General features: G+C 45.2%; 1 protein-coding gene across 2 annotated transcripts in view; it reads right to left on the bottom strand.

The window, feature by feature from the left end:
* Positions 1-20,352, bottom strand: part of JAZF1 (JAZF zinc finger 1) — a 368,843-nt gene that overhangs the window by 45,352 nt on the left and 303,139 nt on the right. For both annotated transcript variants that reach the window (XM_056118616.1, XM_056118615.1), the window contains exon 3: positions 2,808-3,004. In XM_056118616.1, coding sequence (XP_055974591.1) covers positions 2,808-3,004 — 197 coding nt within the window. The remainder of the gene's footprint in view (positions 1-2,807; positions 3,005-20,352) is intronic.

Raw genomic sequence — 20,352 nt, forward strand, 5'->3', positions numbered from 1 at the left:
CTCCTTGGAGAACAACCATGTACAGTCATGCCTTGCACTGACAAAACGTGTTTAACTGTTTCACCCATCATTTCCCCAGGCTTATTAGAGAATCCCTTTGGCAATCTACCTCTCGAGAATGTTATTTTCAAATATTCTACTCTAGTTACCTTCCTCTAGGGAGGGAGATGAAAGAGAAGCACACCAACTGTATGAGGAAAAAAAACATGCATATAATTAAAAAAAACAACAACAATCCACAGTCGGGAGGTTAATGCTATAAAGATAAAGGTAAAAAAGGTAAAGGCCCTCCCGTTGATCGTCGATTTGCTCGAGCGGGCCCAGTAACGTCTCCATTGGAGACTTTGTTGTTACGGTGTTTGGCATATCGAATACTCTCAGTAGCTTGCCGGGCTCTCTGAGAGGGGCAGAGGAATCGAACTCGGGTCGGCCATGTTGGCCGCTTGTAAGGCGAGGGGACGGGAGCGCCTCGTGAGTACGGGGTCCGCGCCCCAGAAATGCTATGAAGATGAGGATATTTTTTTAAGTGGCTTCTCTTTGCACTCAGGACCAGAACCTTAACTCAGACTCTAGTCCCTGCCAACATCCTGGGCCCCATTTAACCCCTAACATCTGGCTACTTGCAGGATCCAGGGTCTGCCATGTTCTTTCTTAGACTTTGCAAAATGCAGTTTCCTGGCTGGACACACCTCTTTATTCTCTTTACGTACCTAGATCCTTTTTGTGGTTCAGGGAACCATTTCCTGATCAGGTCAAACTTCTTTCCAATGGGCTGGAAAGATAGCACAGCGGGTAGGGTGTTTGCCTTACACACGGCTGACCCAGGTTCGATTCCCAGCATCCCATATGGTCCCCTGAGCACCACCAGGAGTAACTCCTGAGTACAGAGCCAGGAGTAACCCCTGTGCATCGCCAGGTGTGACCCAAAAAGCAAAAAAACAAAAACAAAAACAAACAAACAAACAAAAAACTTCTCCCCAAATCCCCAAATTCATTGAGTTCTTCTGCTTGGCTCTAATTTGTCATGGTCCCACTGGTATTCTTACTGAGCAACAATTTGATTCCTGTGTCTATACTATACCCCTTCTGCCATCAGAGACTGGCATTTCCCACTGCTGACATGGGAACTAGAGAGAGGGGACCCCCTTTTGGCTTCTCAGTCTGCCTGTCCTTGCTCATATCCAGGAGGGAGCAGTGACTTCAGGAGCTTCTGCACTAGGGGCAGCGATAGTGGATGTTTAATCAGGCGTCCAGGATGCATTTCAGACCACTCCCTCTTGGGGTAAACAATAAGTTCAGGGACGAAACGCCCAGATGCCAGATGTGACAGCTCCGAGCTCTGTGCCACAGTTCAGTTGCCTACAGTGATCAAGCTGACAGTAATTGCGCATTTCATTTTGAACGTCACCTCCACGCTTGGGAGAGAAGAGTTTTCTCACTAACCCTCCAAAAGCCGAGGGTTTGCTGGAGCTGACGCTTCTTCAGCAGAGATCAGCTCTCTCTGGACGCTTCCTGCAGCTCCAAGCCTGGTACTAGGGGCACTTGGCACTAGCCTGGCACCTCTATATTTTGAATTCATGGAAGTTTTAAAAAAATGAGCAAGAATAAGGAGAATGGTACTGACAGATCCCTGTGCACTCATCCCTCAACTTCAGTAAGAATCAACCCCGGCTTCTTGTTTCCTCCTTCCCCTCCTGGGTGAAGTAATCCCATGACCTTACCCATAGGTAAGTGATAGAGGTTTGTACAGATCCATGAAACATTACATCCATATTATAAAGCACTGTCATCCCGTTGTTCATCGATTTGTTCGAGCGGGTACCAGTAATGTCTCCATTGTGAGACTTGTTGTTACTGTGTTTTTGCATATCTAATAAGACACGGGTAGCTTGCCAGTCTTTGCCGTACAGGCAGGATACTCTTGGGAGCTTGCCGGGCTCTCCGAGAGGGGCAAAGGAATCAAACCCAGGTCTGCTGCGTGCAAGGCAAATGCCCTACCTGTTGTGCTATCGCTTTAGCCTTCATATTATAAACAATATGCTAAAACTAGTTTTATGACAACAAATCAATTAATGAATCAAAAGTCTCTAGAGCTGAGTCAAAGATAAAAAGAGGTGAGTCTGAACTTCACTTGTGCCAAGCATCCTTCTACCTCTAATAGTACAAACCACATAACCAGAACATACCCCCACATCACACACAACACACACCACACACATCACACTTACACTACATATATCAGGGTCCCCCACACAAATCACATACATCACATGCCACACACCCCCACATACATCACATACACACCCCATATACATCACACCTGCAGTACACATTTCAGACACACATACACAGATCACATACATCACACAACACACACCTTATATACACCACACCTGCAGTATACATTTCAGACACACACACACACACAGATCATATATATCACATGCCATACACCCCATATACATCACACCTACGTCATCCACACATGCCACACATATCACACTCATCACCTATACACACCATACATGGTCTCCCAGGTCCCCCACCCCCGACACACACCACACATACTTCTCATGCGGCATATCACACATGTATCACACACACATCACATACCTCCACTCAGCCCAATCCCTTGCATTGTACCCTGATACCACACACACACCACACACTTCTCATCCTACATTAATGCACATATCATGTACATTACACACTCATCACATACATCACACATGCCATACACTTCTCACACACATCTCATGCATGTATCACGCCCGCCATCCCCGAAGGTAGTAGGGCGGGCCACTCACCGGTTGGAGTGCTGCTGCGGAATGAAGAGGAGGGGGTGATGGGTGGGGTCACGGGGGGAGTAAGGCTTCCACTGCTGTGGCGTGGTGGAGTGGACACATTCCCTCGGGACACTGAGCTGGAAAGGGTCAGCGAGAGCTTCGGCTGGATCTTCTTTTTCAGGGACTCCTGCTCTCGGCGGGCAGCATCTGTCATGAACCTGAAGCAAGAGGAGCAGGTAAGTACCCAACGTCAGCTCTGAAGCATGAAGTCTTTAACCCGAGTTTGACCTCTGACCTCAGGTCAGGGGCCACTTCACAGGCCGAGTCTGTCTCCACTCTTTCTCTCCCTCCCAACACACACACACCTATACAATGAAATGACCTTTTAGCTCATTTGGAAGTTTTTCCAAGTCAACCCTATTTCTTCTTTACACAAAATCCTTCTTGCTGGGAAACTTCAACCTGCAGATCAGGATCTGTTCCCACTGAACTGCATCTGGGGCCCAGCCTTCCAGAAGGCCTCTGTTTCGGCTCATGGGAAGCCACTAATTCTCCACATTCCCAGATACACGGGCAGAGAGAGGGCAGCCTCGCTCTCTGACCAGGAAGTATTTATTATTACCAACTTCTCAAGCCTGCTTGGAGCTGGAGCGATAGCACAGTGATAGGGTGTTTGCCTTGTGTGCAGCCGGCCCGGCCGACCCAGATTCGATTCCTCCGCCCCTCTCGGAGAGCCCAGCAAGCTACCGAGAGTGTCTTGACTGTAAAGCAAAGCCTGGCAAGCTCCCCCATGACGTATTTGATATGCCAAACACAGTAACAAGTCTTAAAATGGAGATGTTACTGGGCCCGCTCAAGCAAATCGAAGAACAACAGGAGGACAGAGCTACAGTGCTACAATGTTCAAGCCTGCTTAGCATAACTTGTCCCACAGACACTGGAATTCTGCTTTGTGTTGCTCTGGATTCTCATTTTGTTATTTCAGATTTGGAGTTGGGTGACTCCCGGCAGTGCGCGGGGCTTACTCCTAGTTCTGCACTCAGGGATCACTCCTGCCTGTTCTTTGAGGGATCACATCTGTATGGATACGCAAGTACCTTAACTCTTGTACTGTCACTCTTGCCTTTTGTTCAGAGTTGCAGGTTCTTCATAGCTTACTGAAAGTTTTGTCTCCCTAGAAACTAGCTCAAAGAAAGGGACTTATATCCAAATGATAGCTGCCAGCCCATTGCCAAGGCCATCTTGGCCAGCACGCACAGAAGAAATGAAAAAGCTTGCCCAGGCTGACGTCAGGACAGGGGGAATATGAGGCGATATACAAAGCTGTAGAAGAAACATCTGTATTGTCCTTGAGATTTTCACATGTGGAAAGATGACTTGTCCAGATAGAGTCATTCAGAAAGGCAAAGTTACTCTTTCAACTCTTCTGGGATGTTAATAAGCAATGCTTCCTCCTCATCCCAACCCCCACCCCACTCACTGCATAGACTAAAGTTTCTTAAAATCAAGGAAGATGAGAACCCAAACTCCTTTTCTTTCTTGGGTCACACCTGGTGATGCACAGGGGTTACTCCTGGCTTTGCACTAAGGAATTAATTACTCCTGGTGATGCTCAGGGGACCATATGGGATGCTGGGAACCAAACCCGGGTTGGCCTCGTGCAAGGCAAACACCCTACCTGCTGTACTATTGCTCCAGCCCTGAGAACCCAAACTCTTGACAGACTGGTATCTCTTCTTTTTTGTACTAGTGGCAGGTGCCTTTCTGAAAATCATGGCAGGAAGTCTAATGGCTAGAGTGTGTAAAAACTTGCCTACAGTAAGATGGACACCTGTGTTCTCTGGCTGGACAAAATCAGAATAATACCACATTCCTCAACTTTCCTCAGTGTCCTGAACACCATCCACAGTGTTTGACTCTTTTTAGTACATCATAAACTAATCCCATTGTACTTGAGCATGGCATTTGACTCAGCCCATTTCACATGCTGCCTATCAACATGTTCATCTTCATTGCACTAGGATGATTTGGAAGTTAAGAGACTGAATTCCTAGTAAAGTCCTAGTCACTCAAACACCCAATGAAACGATATTATAATGTTGTTACAGTGTCTTAAAATCTCTTTTATACTAGGAACATGGATGGCACATTTCTTAGATGGTTTCTGCAATATAATCTCATATATAAATGATATTTTATATGTAGAACCAAGAGGTAATGGAGCTATGTGCCTTGCCTTGAACTCTTAGGTTCTATGCTATGAGACGGTGATGATTTTAAAAGAGAGAGAGCAGAATTACCTGCTTTTTGCAGCCAGGTATTCATATACGTTCAGACGCAAAGGTCTGTGGCACTGCTCTTAAAATTGCTTTTATTCTTCCACATAAACCTCTACTCAAAATGTTGCCTCTCAGAGAGAGGCAAGAAAGGAGGGCTTCCACACACTCTAGGGGAAAAGGGAGCTCAGATAGAGAAAGGAGCACCAAATAAAGGGTGTTGGGAGGATCCTCCCAGGATGGGAGAAGCATGCTGAAAGTAGATTATAGACCAAACATGATTGCCACTCAATGCCTCTTTTGCAAACCACAACACCCAAAAGGAGGGAACAAAAGGGAATGCTGTGCCACAGAGGCAGGGTGGGATGGGGGGATGGGGGGGTGGGAGGGATACTGGGACCCTTGGTGGTGGAAAATGGGCACTGGTGGAGGGATGGGTGTTTGATCATTGTACAATTGAAACCCAAGCACAAAAATTTGTAAATCTACAACTGTACCTCATGGTGTTTCACTAAAAAAATTAAAAAAAAATGTAAATGATGGATAATGGGCACTGGTGGAGGGATGGGTACTGGATCATTGTATAACTGAAACCCAAGCACAAAAATTTGTAAGTCTACAACTGTACCTCATGGTGTTTCACTAATAATAAAAATTAAAAAAAAAAAAAGAAAGAAAGGAGGGCTTCCTTTGGTTATTCTAAGTGAAACTACTCATGGACTCAGCACTGAGCCTACAGCACTGGGGGTAATGGTGTGGGAAGCAGGCAGGATAAACATTCTGCCTTTCTCACGAAGACCAACTGTTCTCAATGGGAGAATTAAAACTAGATTTTTGAAATAAACAGAAGTTGGTATACTATGCAGCAGCATGAAAACCTGTATGTCTGGTATTTTAACTCTAAGCAACGTCAAAATAAACAGACAGACAAAAAATAAAAAAAAACTCTTTTCTGCAAAAACATCCCCAAAACCTTTTGACTTTGAGTCAGAGGATCCAGTCCCTCTTGACTAATAGCCTAAAAAGCTTGGGACGGACCAAGCCAAGTTTTCCTTTGAAACTGGAACTTCCATGAGATTTATTCTAACTTTCTGATGCATCAGTAATGCCTACATAACTTTAATATGGTCATTTTGGGTATTATTTGTTATTATATGGGTTAGAAGTACATATTCCTTATATGCAGTTTCAAACGTCCGTTATAAATCTTTCAAGTCCTCAGGTGGATGCAGTCTGACGGGGAAAGCAGAATTGTGAACCTAATGCCACAGGGGACATGCCAAACACAGGGGATGGGCAGTGGACAGATTAGGCGGGTATCTGGACAGGGAGCTCTCCACCAGCCCGGGCTCTGGCCATACCCAGGGCCTCAGCAGCCTGCTGGGGAGAAGCATCTGGCTCTCAGAGTCTCCAGTGCTGGAATTGATCATGATGTTAAAGTCCCCCTTGGAAAAACTTGAAAGAAATCCAAACTGCAAGGTATGTGGAGTGATGTGGGCATTGTTGTATGGCGTGCAGGCCATGCGCGGCCTGGAGGCTGGGTCTGAGGAAGCTGGGGTGGCCACTGGAGGTCCCCTTGTTCTCTGGACCCAGGTTTTCTGTGAGTTTTGGGTTGGTGACGCAAATGGTTGGTGTCACTCCCAGGTTCTGTTCCAACTCCAGCAGTCAATGACTCCAGTGAGTGCATCCCCACCCCCCACCCAAGTATTTTTGGCCTCAATCTCTTAAGAAGAAATGCTTCTCATATTGGGAGCAGGAACATGCAGTATAATTTGGTATTCAATGGGCAACTTCACAATTAAAGTGCTAGAAACTGGCATGGTTTTTTTTTTTTCATAAGTGGGCCAGAGAGATAGTATTGGGGTGAAGGCACTTGCCTTGGCTGCAGCTGACCAGCAGGGTCCAATTCCCAATATCACATATGGCTCCCTGAGCTCGTCCAGGAGTGATATCCCTGACTACAGAGCCAGGAGCAGCTCCTGAGCACTGCTGGTTATGGTTAAAAAAATTAATTATGAATTTTGAAAAGAATTAAACACAATTTTTTTAATGAGTTCAGCAGCTAAACTGGTAAAGATACCAGCTCAAAGTGCAGCTAAGTCTCCGCATGCACTTTTGTAATGTAACGTGGCTCTTCACATGTTTTATCATAAAAATATCAACATATCTGATGATATCTCAGATATCACCATAATATCATCATATTATATCATCAGGGGTTATCTCAGGCCCTGTAGGGAGGGGAATGCAGCATGGAATCTTTGTAAATATTTGAAATATTTCTTCCTAAAACCAAAAGGATTATTGAATCATAAAACAAATTTTGATGCAAGAAAAATTAATCCATTTTTTTTCTTGGAAGGGGTTTGTTTCCATGGCAGCATTTGGGTCTCTTCCCAGCTCTCTGGGAAGCCCTCTGCCAATGGACTAGGGGTCTTTGGGGGGGGGCATGCAGTTCCGAGGGACTGAGTCCAGGCCTCCAGCACACAAACCCTGTGCTTAGTCCATAAAGCCTTTTCTCCTACCCGAGAATATAGAATTTACATGACATGTCTGAAACAAAAATTCCATGAACCAAATCCTTACTAATGGTGATTCTCTGCTATTTTTTAAAATTCTACTTCATTTTATTTCTTTTTCTTTTTTTATGTAGAGTACTGCTATTTATTTAGCCACTGATTAGCTGATTAAATTGTGCATGAACTCAACCTTACTTTTTTTTTTAAATTGTTTTATAATTTTATTTATTGAATCACCATGAGAGCAGTTACAAATCTTTCGGGTCTAAGTCTCGGTCATACAATGAAACACCCGTACCTTCACCAGTGCCCATTCTCCACCCCCAACAACCCCAGTATACCCCCATCCCACACCCTCCCCCTACCTGTGGGGCAGATGATTTCCACATTACTTTCTCTCTACTTTGATCACATTCAATATTTTGACACCAGACCCACCATTATTATTTGAGATTTTACCCCAACACTCAGATCAGCTGAAAAGGCAACAACAGACACTTTGTTTTCTATTGCTGGTTATTAATAACATATGATGTCGCACGGCTGCAGTAGCGGCCACGTGATTTTGAAATTCTGAAATTTTAACACTTAAATCTGGAGGGATTTCTGCCAAAACCTGCTGGGTTTCGAGATTTGCTCCTGAGTCTCTGGGATCATGGCCGTTGAGCAGCTTGATCAGGAGGCAGAGAGTCCGTTCGTGGGCGATGACTTGGGGTCTCGTTGGGGTGGGGAGGACAGGACCGGCTCCACCCCCATCCCGTGAGGCCCTGCGTGTCTCGTCACTGCGAGCCCAAACCTGACTGTCCAATGGCCACTGGAGGATGGTGGCCAACAGGCCGCCAGGGGGAACAGGCCAAGGCACAAAGCCTATTCCCACCTGGTTTGGCCCAGCACTGGTAACTACTGCAGGGACCAGACGCACTTCTGCCAAAAGCCGCTGGGTTTCGAGATTTGTTTCTGAGTCTCCGGGATCATGGCCATTAAGCAGTTCAATCAGGAACCAAAAAGGCCCTGCCTCCAATTATATAACTGAGCCAGAGGTGGTTTGTGGGTGTGTTTCCCACATACCTAACTTTTGGCCGTTTACTTTCTTGGTAAACTTTGCCCTGAGGTTTTGGAGTCTGGCCAAAGGCACAGCAGCAATTTTGGGGTATCTGGAAGTCTGAAGGCGCCATCAGGTTGCTGATGCACTCACCTCACAGGTACAGATTGACCTGCTGGAGGCACCATACCCCCTCATTTTATTTTTTAAATTTTGTTTTGGGGCCACACCTGGTGGTAATTAAGGCTTACTCTTGGCTCTTGTGCTCAGAGATCACTCCTGGAGGACTTGGGGGATGTGAGTGCCAGGGATTGAGCAAGCCACCTCCCCACCACACTATTACTCTGGCCCCTATTTGATTTCATTTTAACAAAACGAAGACTCTGCTCATTTCCTGACCTACTATTAGGTCATGACCAACACTGTTGGAACACAGTGTATCTGCTAGCCTATCACTAACAGCATTGCAAATCACAGTGACTAAATTTTTTTTTAAAAAGTTAGTTGTAGGGGCTGGAGAGATAGCACAGCGGGTGAGGCTGGAGCAATAGCACAGTGGGTAGGGCTTTTGCCTTGCATGCGGTTTGATTCCCAGCATCCCAAATGGTCCCCTGAGCACTGCCAGGAGTAATTCTTGAATGCAGAGACAGGAGTATGCCCTGTGCATCGCCAGGTGTGACCCAAAAAGCATAAACAAACAAACAAACAAATAAATAAATAAATAAAGTTAGTGTAGGGTTGGACAGACAAGACAGTGCAGAGATTAAGGCACCTTGCAGGGGTGTGACCATGAAAATGTTTGAATCCTGATGCCGTATAAAGTCCCCAGGTACCAGCAGGGATATATGATATACCTGGGCACAGACCAAGGCACCTCCAGGTATGGCCCCCAATTTAAAAAACTATGCCAAATAATAATTAAAAAATAATAAAAATATTAGGGTAGCAGTTAAGAAGGTGGGCTTTGAAGTCAGGCTGTTTGGATTTTAATTTTTGCCTTATTCTCAGCACAGCACGAGCTGAGGCGAGTTCCCTTAACCCATGTGCCTTGTTTGTCAATGCTGACTCTAACGGTGCCTGATCTTCCAGTAAGGGTGAAGAGTCAGGGAGTTTACAGAGGCAAAGCTCTTGAAGGGCCTAGTGCACTATGTCAGGGACATGTCAGACTCCTGGTTAATAATACTTACTCTGGAAACCCCAATTCACAAACCCCTTCTCTCTCTTAAAAAAATTCTTATTGGCACACAAAGATTTACAATACTGTTAATCACACTTTCCGGGATACATCATTCTAACAGCCCACGCACCACCACGGAACCCACATCCTTCAACCAGTGTCCTAAGGACAAACTTCCCACCCCCACCCCCTGCAGCTGCCCCATTTCTATAGATAAAATCTTCAGTTTGGATGACTTTGATCATTTATTGTTCCCTTACTATGTTTCTTTTTAAAAATATCGTATTTGGGATCAACCTCCCTTCTCTCTCTCTCTCTCTCTCTCTCTCTCTCTCTCTCTCTCTCTCTCTCTCTCTCTTTCTCTCTCATTGTGGACATAGACAAACAGAGCTATCTTCAATAAGTTTACAAAATTGTAAATCTCTGACACATTAGCAATGTGGTCACTTTTTGAGCTGAGTTTCTGAATATTAGGATAAATACTGCCATTGTTCATTCCACTGATTGTGAAAGCAAACACTGCTGTTACTAATTCCATAGGTCTTTATTTTCAGAAATTTTAGCGTGTAGTTCAGGAATTTAGAGCATAAAAAGGAGGTCTCTCTCCTTTGGGACATTTTAAACCAGAACACACATGTCCCCTTTTGATTTTTGCTTTTGGGGATATATCTGGCAGTACTGACCTTATACCTAGCTCTGGGGCTATTCCTGGCTCTGTGTTTGTGGGTCACTCCTGGTGGTACTCAATGGACCACGCAGGGCCAGGGATCAAAACCAGGCCTCCTGCATGAGAAACACACATTCTGCCACTGGAGTTATAAACCTCAGGTCTCACACCTTTCCCTTTTTAGTTCTCAATCTTGAATGCTTAAAAGATCTTTCATGATAGAAGGTCCTCACTCAGGATGAGAAAGAGCCTCCCAGTAGGCTGATGCAAAGAGGTTTTCCTTCTTCCTTTAAAAAACTTTATTTAAACACCATGATCTACAAAGCTGTTCACAATATGGTTATTTCAGGTATTCAATATCCCACCACCAGTCCCACCACCAACGTACCCTTTCCTCCACTGATGTCCCCAGGTTCCCCCCGCCCCATGCCTGCTCCCTTATCATGCACTAATTAATTTATTTTATATTGCTTATTTCAAATACATCTCATGGTGTTGTAAATCCATGCCTTTAGGATTACCAGGCTGTTAGGTGTGAGTGGGGCCTTCTGTGTTACTGTTTCACTCACTGAGCTTATAATCATGTTTCCACTTAATGTTCTTGTTTCTCTGGGGCTGTCAGTTCTGTAAAGTTGGGAGGTGTTGCATGGCTGAATACACGGCTGCTCGCTTCAGGGGCTGGGAGCATCAGCTGCAGGGTTCTCTCTGGCCTCTCTGAGGTCAGTCCTAAAGCTGGGCGGAACCTCTGGTGGTGGGTGGATGGAGTTCCGGGTTTTGGCATGGCGGAGACTGTCTGCCCCCCATCCTGCTGAGGGTCCAGAGAGTTTGGCCCAGTGGTGGTGGGATATCTTCTGGGATAACTCAGTTGCCAGCATGTTTTGAGATCAGTCCTGAAGCTCAGAGGTTTCTTTCTTTCTTTCTTTCTTTCTTTCTTTCTTTCTTTCTTTCTTTTAAATTTTTTATTCATTGAATCACTGTGAGAATAGTCACAAAGCTTTTCAGTTTAAGTCTCAGTTGTACAATAAGTACAAATACTTACTGTATTTAAGTCATACGATAATCAAATACCCATCCCTTCACCAGTGCACATTTTCCACCACCAAGAACCCCAGTATACCACCCACCCCTCCCCCTGCCTGTGTGGCAGATTTCCACTTTACTCTCTCTCTACGTTGATCACATTCAATATTACGACAAAAGACCTACCATTATTATTTGGAATTTTCCTCAACAATCAGACCTGCCAAAAAGACATCATTAGATAATTTGTTTTCTATTGCTGATTATGAAGAGCATATGATGTTGTGTGGCCGCTATCACGTGATTTTGGATTTCTGATATTTTAGTAATAAATCTGGAGGGATTACTGCCAAAAGTCACTGGGTTCTGAGACTGGTTTATGTGCCTCTGGGATCATGGTTGTTCAGGAGCGGAAGAGGTGTTCGTGGTAACTCAGGGCCTTGTCAGGGCAGGGAGCAGGACCAGTTCCACCTCTCATCCCATGAGGCCCCGCGTGCCTTGTCACTGCAGTCTCATACCTGGCTGTCCATTAGGATCTGAAAGATGGTGGCCACCATACCATTGCCACCAGGAGGAAAAGGAGAAGGGACAAACACCCTTCCCCCCTAGGGTGGCATGGCACTGGACCAGGCAGTTCCATCCTGGCTCCCAGTCAGTTTTTTTTTTCCAAAGGAATAAAACATTTTATTAAAAAATTCAACTATGCTTCAAATAAAGTGTCCACTTATAAACACCCAGTGTCCAGGCCTCGCATCCTGCAAAGCTCATATTTGCCTTTGAGGTCCGATATCGCCTGACGCTTGTCTCTGCTTGCAGCTGCCATTTCACTCGTGTCATAAATGACCCTTCAAGACTTGACCAGGAAACAAGCTTCCAACCCACAAAAGACTGTGCTGGCTGGGAAGACATTAATGTCCTCTCCCTCTAAAACCACCACCCCCTCGTCCTCCTCTGAAGCCTCCTCAGAAACTACCTCCTCCTCGCCCACCTCTTGCCACCTCTGCCTCCAACGCCGCCTTGAGCTCCTCCTCTGCCACCCCCTCGGGGAGGCCCCTTCTCCCCTGGAGGCCGGGGCAGGAACCTCTAGTTTAATGCACAGTCCAGATGCATTTCTGTTGGGCATTATATTTTGCTCGAATTTTCCCACCACCATTCAAGCCTGCCTTCCAGGGACAGACACTAGATCATTTACTTTCCATTGCTCACTTTGCATATCAGGAAAGGTGGCTGCATGGTTCGGAAGAATAATCCTGGTGCCCACATACTACAGCCGAGCTTGTAGAAGCTCATGGTCACCGGGATTCCATCTGGAGAAGGCGGAGAGACTGCACCTGCCCCATCTGGGACCTCCCGGTGATATTGGCTTGGTACAGGGCCTGGGGAATTCTCCGGGTGTTGTGGTGCCCAATGGTCAGGTTTCTTCACTGCTGTGTGCAGCAAGATGGCGCCAGAGGTGGGTTGAGGGATCAGTGTTGTGACTTCCGGGATCAGGGGCTGACTGGGAGCCGGGATGGAACTGCCTGGTCCAGTGTCCCCAAGTGGTTCAGAAGAATAGTCCTGGTGCCCACATACCAGAGCAATGCTTGTAGAAGCTCATGGTCACCGGGATTCCATCTGGAGCAGAGGTGTCTTTCTGTGCAGTTCAAGGCTGTTCCCCCTTAGTGAAGAGAGTTGTGCAAGACTCTGACGGGGTCCACAAGTGGAATCTCTGTACAAAGCACCACATCCAACGGCTTCGTTTGAAGTTCAAAAGCTTTGTTCTGCTTTTTCAATGGCCCACTGGGCATTGCCATATTTTGGAGGAAACAAGTTTGTGAAACCCAGAGAGCCTTTGAGGAAAGCTGCTGGGAGCCAGGAAGATCTCTAGGGCCTGAGGTTGCAAACACTCCTGTCTCTGGCCGTGCAGCTCTGCACAGCGTCTGTCCCAAGGCTATGAGAACACACTGCTCTCTCCATGACAGAGTTCAGCCTGCACCTTAGCAATTTTCCCTTTTTTCTCTTCACTACTAGAATCTCGCAGATGAAAAACAAGTCGGGAGTGAGCAGAACACTCAAACAGATGCCGTGGGAAGCAGGCACGGGAGAACGGGAGATGTTGCAGCACTCATGTGCGGGCCACATGTCATGGGATCTGGCTGCTGTGTTGCTTTAGAGGCACATCTGCCCATAAACCCCGGGCGGGCTCCTCCTCCCAACAGCTACCTAAAGCCACATAGAAGTGGAAGGAGGATTGGGTTCAAACAGCTCGCCAGTGAAACACGAGCCTCGAGCTGCGCAGAGGAACTGCTGGTCTCTGCTACCCCTTTACAAGAGCCATTTCTGCTGATGTGGGAACTTCGTAAAATGTTCTTCTTTTTAGCAAACAACAGAAAATTAGGGCTGCCAAGTCATCGAATTTCTGGAAGTCTCTAGTAACATTCTGAACAATCATGTCTCCGTTTTTGTCCCAGAGCTATTTTTGACTTCCCAATCTAATGCCCATGGGGTGCATTTTGAAAAAATTTTTTGCAGTGTCACCAAAACTCTAGGTCCCCTCCTCTCTCTCTCTCTCTCTCTCTCTCTCTCTCTCTCTCTCTCTCTCTCTCTCTCAAACATGCCGCTATTAAATTTTTAATGCAAAATAATAAAACTAAAAGCAGCATCAGGAAAAACGCGCACCAACTGATCAGATCAGGCGAGCATTTAACATGTGCAGGTTTATGTGTGTGTGGTGGTGGTGGTGAGTTTCATCCCATATTCAGATGTCTTGTGGGCATAATTTGTGAAGCACAAAGCCAGTCAAACAGATTTTGTTCTCAGGGACCAAATCTAAACTGACGGATTTATTGACGTTTCTTCGCTAAGTTTGATTCTGACACACACAGAAATTCCTGGACTTTGAGGAATTATCTTATGTGCACAGAGTTAGTTAAACATGAGGGGAAGCCAATGATAAGCCGACTCTGTAGTTAATAGATGTTGGCTTTAGACAGGAAGAGGAGAAAAGAGAGTAAAGGAGAAAAAGGAGCTAGTAGAAATGATCTTTCTTTTTTTAATGATTTTGGCTTTTTTTTCCCCTTTTTGGGTCACACCCGATTATGCACAGGGGTTACTCCTGGCTCTGCACTCAGGAATTACCCCTGACGGTGCTCAGGGGATATGGGATGCTGGGAATTGAACCTGTGTCGGCCGCATGCAAGGCAAATGCCCTACCGGCTGTGCTATTGTTCCAGCCCCAGAAATGATCTTTCTCTGATATATTCTTGTCAGTCATTTTAATTTTTTTTCCAAAGGGCAGCTAGAGTCAATTTACATTCTCCAGTATACGCTATAGTTTGGAGATTCTAAAACTTTTAAATATACTTAATAAAAGGGTGATGTTTATTTGTGTTTTTAAGGGAAGGGGTTTACGGCTCAGGACTTTCTTCTGGCCCTGTGCTCAGGGATCATTCCTGGTGAGGTTTGAGGGACGATATGAGTTGCTAGGGACTGAACCCCAATTGTCTGGGTGCAAAAAAAGCACCCTACTCTTTGTATTATTTCTCTGGGCCTGGGTTGCTATTTTTATACTGCTGAGCAGTGTACTTTATATTTAAATTTTATTTAATTTTTTTGGTGTTTGGGCCACACCCAGTGGTGCTCAAGGCTTATTCCTGGCTCTGTGTTTAGAGATCACTCTTGGCAGACTTGGGGGCCCAAATGGGGTGTTGGGGATCAAACCCATGTCAGCTGTGTGCAAGGTAAGTGTCCCACTCACTGTGCTATTGTTCCAGTTCCAGCTAAGTGGTGCACTTTAACATCATCAGCCTCTCATTAAAAAGAAAAAGCCATTTTTAACATTATAGAACATAATCTTGAAAATAAAAAAATACTATTTAAAATGACTGTTCTTTACTCTGAAATTAGAATATAGTGAGTGGAACAGATAATAAAAAATTAATTTCTTGTGGTACAGGAAAGTGACAATCTATATTTTTTCATTAGCTTATAATTGTATCCTATCTCTCTTGTTTGTAACATATTGCTTATAATTACTCATGTTTTTAAAAGCATCCAACCCTATTTCCAATCTTGAAAAAAGTCAGTTTCTAGGAATGTTGGTCCAAATGAACTAATTAAATTTAAGAGAAGTAGGGCCAGAAAGACAGCACAGTGGGTAAGGTGCTTGCCTTGCATGCAACCAACCTGAATTTGATCCTCAGCACCTCATAGAGTCCCCCGAGACCCTAGGAGTGATCCCTGAGCACAGCTGGGTATGGCCCCAAACAAGCAAAAAGTATCAAACAATTTAAGAGAAGTGCTGGCAGTATGCTAGACAAACAGAAAGCTACAACCAGGAGCATTAGAATCTAGCCATCTTGGGGCTGGAGGGTTAGCACAGCAGGTAGAGTGTTTGCCTTGCATGCGGCTGACCCGGGTTCGATTCCCAGCATCCCATATGGTCCCCCAAGCACCACCAGGAGTAATTCCTGAGTGCAGAGCCAGGAGTAACCCCTGAGCATCGTCGGGTGTGACCAAAAAAGAAAAAAAAAAGAATCTAGCCATCTTCCTCCGGAGCTAGAGAGGTCAGGGTAACTGAATGCCCTTCTATCCCGCATAACTCCTTGCTCAAAGGCCCTGCAGTCCCCAAGTCACTGGGACACAACAGATCTGCGCAAACACCTTCACCAGCAGCTACACTGAACTGCAGCTATTTTGTAAATGGCACTGGGAATGTTTTGTTTCATTTTTTTAAAAACTAAACATCACTTTCCTAGAATAAGAGCATTCAAATGAAATTCGCACACAAAAGTCGAAAGATACAACAATGAACAGAATCCCAGGGCTGAGTAACATTATATTATACACTTCCAATAAATAATGGAATAATAATATGGCTTAGTCTCCTTAAGTGAACAGTCTGGTGAGGTTCCAGTAACCACTATTTTAAGCCACAGGTCAGCATAAATGATCAGTGAAGCAATTAATTTTGATTTACTTTAGCTTGAAGAGAGTAAACTATGGCTTTTTCAGGGTCAATGCCAAGGATAAAAAGCACTTCTGAAAACTACACCCACAAATTTTGGATTGGAGGCCAACTGGAATATCCCTCTCTTGGCAACTATCATCTTTTCCATTCCTTTTCTACTTTCATTGTATTGGGAATAACTATGGCTATTTCTCACACATGGTTTTCATTGCTAATTTGACATCCATGAAAAAAATCGATGAACAAAACAAAGAAGTTGCGTTTTATGAGGTTTTGTGGCAACAAAACTACAAATAGCTCTTGGGTTTTCTTGTTTTTGCCTCCTCTGGAAGTAAATTAAATGAGTTATTTGAGGTTTCCTTGTGAACTGCTAATGAGATGATGCATAACTCTCCCCACAAGCTAGGCGAAGTCTAAAAATGAAAGAAAAAAGTTGGACTTTTGGTCCCTGGAGATTTAGTTCCAAAATCATTAATGGTCGTGATCACAGCTTGGTGTTGGAAAGTCTGTCCCAGAGGTAAACTTAAAAAAATTAAAAGTAAACTTGGGGCTACACCCAGTGGTGCTCAGGGATACGCTTGGCTCTATGTTCAGGGATCACTCCTGGTGGAACCTGAGAACCGCCAGAATTGTACCTGAATCAGACACGGGCAAGGACAGTGCTTTGTGTGCTGTGACTCCAGTACCCAGAGATAACCCTAACACTTGCTTCATGGAATTGTCGTCAAAATCTCATTCAAGGGGCTGGACTGATAGAACAGCTGGTACAGTGCTTGCCTTGCTGGGTTTACTCCCTGGCAACCCTGAGCACTGTCCGGAGTGGTCCCTGGGTGCAGAGCCAGAAGTAAACCCTGAGCACCATTGGGTATGGCCCAAAATTTAAAAAAAAGTCATTCAAGGGGCCAAGGATGCGGCTCAGTGGTAGAGCCCTTGCCTCTCAGGCAATGAGGCCAAGGTTGCTGTGTTCAATTGTGGCAGCACTGCGGGTTGTGATCCCCCTCCCCCCAGTGACACAAGTATGTCAACCACAACTGGGTGTGTATGAGCACAGGGTCATAGCAACAACAATTTAAAAAAAAGTGGGGGAAGAAGGAAAAAGATTGTGTTTGATGAACATCCGGAAAGCATTTGGCCCAACTTCATACTCTATATCAGAAGGACTCTTGGGGGCCTTGGGTTTCTATGGGAGTTGGTCCCGACTCACCCAGAAGGAAGAGACACTATTTATAACTGTAACAGTCATCTGATGTGGAATTTCTACACCAGAGGCCATTTCTGCGGGGAGTCTGTAGATTGAGATACACATCAGTGGCAGAATTAAAAGGCTCCACTGCCAAAGCTGCTCCGAGGCAGTCTGACCTTTCACTGTGGTGAGCATTACTGAGTCCTTAAGTAGAGACAAGGGATGGCCAGTGGCTTGAACACCAGGGGAAGGGGTGAAAGAAAGGGCCCTGGTTCAAGGAATCCTGAGCTGAGAAAGGAGAGGAGACAGAAAGGTAATGAGAGTTGAACAATTTCAAAAGATGACCTTCATAGGTAGAATTCACAGAAGCCACTGGGAATCCTGCCCAGGGAAAGTGTTGCAAATGGGTTGCAGCACTCATACCTCTGCTGCTCTTTTATTTTTTTCTTTTTGGGACACACCTGGCAATGGTCAGGGGTTACTACTGGTGGTGCTCAGGGGCCTATATTGGATGCCAGGGATCGAATTCGGATCAGCAGTGTGCAAGGCAAGCACCCTACCCACTGTACTATTGCTCCGGCCCCTCTTCTGCTGCTCTTGAATTCAGCCTTAGAATCTTTCCCTCAGGCCCTTCTATCACTCCTAGAGCTAGTCTCCACCTGGTAAGGAGTCACATAAATTGAAAGTCGGTGCATGCTCTCTCTGTTCTTCCATATACACTATCCCAGTCAAGGTAGATCTTAACTTAATTGGATCCATACTTTACCTATCTCAGAGAACTGCAGAGCAAAGAGGGGAGAAGAAAAATATGCTATTGGAGAGAGAGCACACCCATGCGAAGCCAAGGAGAGCTGTCTTGACATGGAAGCATGGGTATTCTGTGCATGCGCAGATAAATGCATGCATGCACTCATAAATGCAATGAAAAGGCCAACTGCTCATTCGTCTTGTTTTGGAGTATGTGTGACTTACAATGTCTTAGCATTGTCTGGGAACAGAATGGCCATGACAAAACATTTTCTCTGAAATAGATCAATCCAGTGAAACAGTAAAATGAATTTTGTGGGGAAAATCCATGATTCCCATAAGATCACTCCCTACAAAGTTCTCAATTCATGAAATTTTGAAAGCTTTGGGAAGCATCTTTTTTTTTTCTCCTCAAATTTTTTTCTCCACCTTTGTGGCAAGATTTTAGGTCAACTGCTTCTTATTAAAAGAGTTTGACTTTCTGGTTTTCTAGGAAGCTGGTACCTGATAAACATGGTCAGGTACTTGGTTTTTCAGAAAAGTACACACATCTAAGGAATGAATAATCAATTTTTTTAAAATGGAAAAGCTGTGAACTACTATGCTTTTTTTCTTTTTAATTTTTTTTGGTCACCTGGCTATGCACAGGGGTTACTCCTAGTTCTGCACTCAGGAATTACTCCTGGCGGTGCTCGGGGGACCATATGGGTTGCTGGGATCAAACCCAGGTCAGCTGCATGCAAGGCAAACGCCCTACCCACTGTACTATCACTCCAGCCCAACTACTATGCTTTTCTGAACTGAATGAGGGTGTCAATGCTAAAACAATAACACCACTTGGAGCTGGAGACATAGTACAGGGGATAAGATACTTGTCTTGGACACAGCTGGCCCTGGTTTCAACCCTGGCAGCACACAGTCCTTAAGCACCATCAGCAGTGACCCCAGCCCTAATCACTGAGCTGGGAGTGGCCCCTGAACCAAAAACCAATAGGAAAATCTTGGTAAACTGCAAACTATGCAGAAATGCTGGGTATGGAAAAAAATGAGGGCGTTGATGTGGTGACAGTTTAAACTTACAAAATTAGGGATCCTTTAAAAAACAGAGAGGGGGCTGGAGCAACAGCACAGCCGGTAGGTGTTTGCCTTGCACGCGGCCAACCCGGGTTTGATTCCCAGCATCCTATATGGTCCCCTGAGCACCGCCAGGGGTAATTCCTGAGTGCAGAGCCAGGAGTAACCCCCTGTGAATCATCAGATGTGACCCAAAAAGCCAATAAATAAATAACAGAGAACTAGAGAGGAAGAGGCAGACAGAGGTGACACCAAAGTAGTGGTGGAGAGACTTGGTTACTCTGGCGGAGGGGAAGGTGCAAGAATTCTATACATCAAAACCAAAAATATTAAGGCTGTTATGTTGCCTAAACTACAATTTACAAAGAGAAAAGGATGCTTAGTAGCATAACTGCTAACTCATATACCCAGACATAGTTAAATGGCAGTGTTTGCCAACTGAGTACTACTTTACAGGGTATTTACTACTGAATGATGCCTGGAAGGTTTGTTAATTTGAAAGACCTGAGCTATGGTTCCCAATTATATTGGATGGAACCTTACCAATAATATCTGAGGGTGCGATATTTTGCAGCACATAAAGTCTGATGACTTTTAAATTGGTAGTGGTGGAGATGGGCTGGAGCAATAGCACAGTGGGTAGGGCATCTGCCTTGCACGTGATTGACCCAGGTTCGATTCCTCTGTACCCTCTCGGAGAGCCAGGCAAGCTACTGAGAGTATCCCGCCCACACGGCAGAGCCTGGCAAGTTCCCCGTGGCATATTCGATATGCCAAAAACAGTAACAAGAAGTCTCAGAATGAAGACGTTACTGGTGCCCGCTCGAGCAAATTGATGAACCGGAGGACAGTGCTACAGTGCTACAGTGGTGGAAACAAAGGAGTGACATGAAACTACTATTGAGTATTAGAA

Source organism: Sorex fumeus, unplaced genomic scaffold, assembly GCF_029834395.1.
Source record: "Sorex fumeus unplaced genomic scaffold, SorFum_2.1 ptg000037l, whole genome shotgun sequence".
NCBI lineage: Eukaryota > Metazoa > Chordata > Mammalia > Eulipotyphla > Soricidae > Sorex > Sorex fumeus.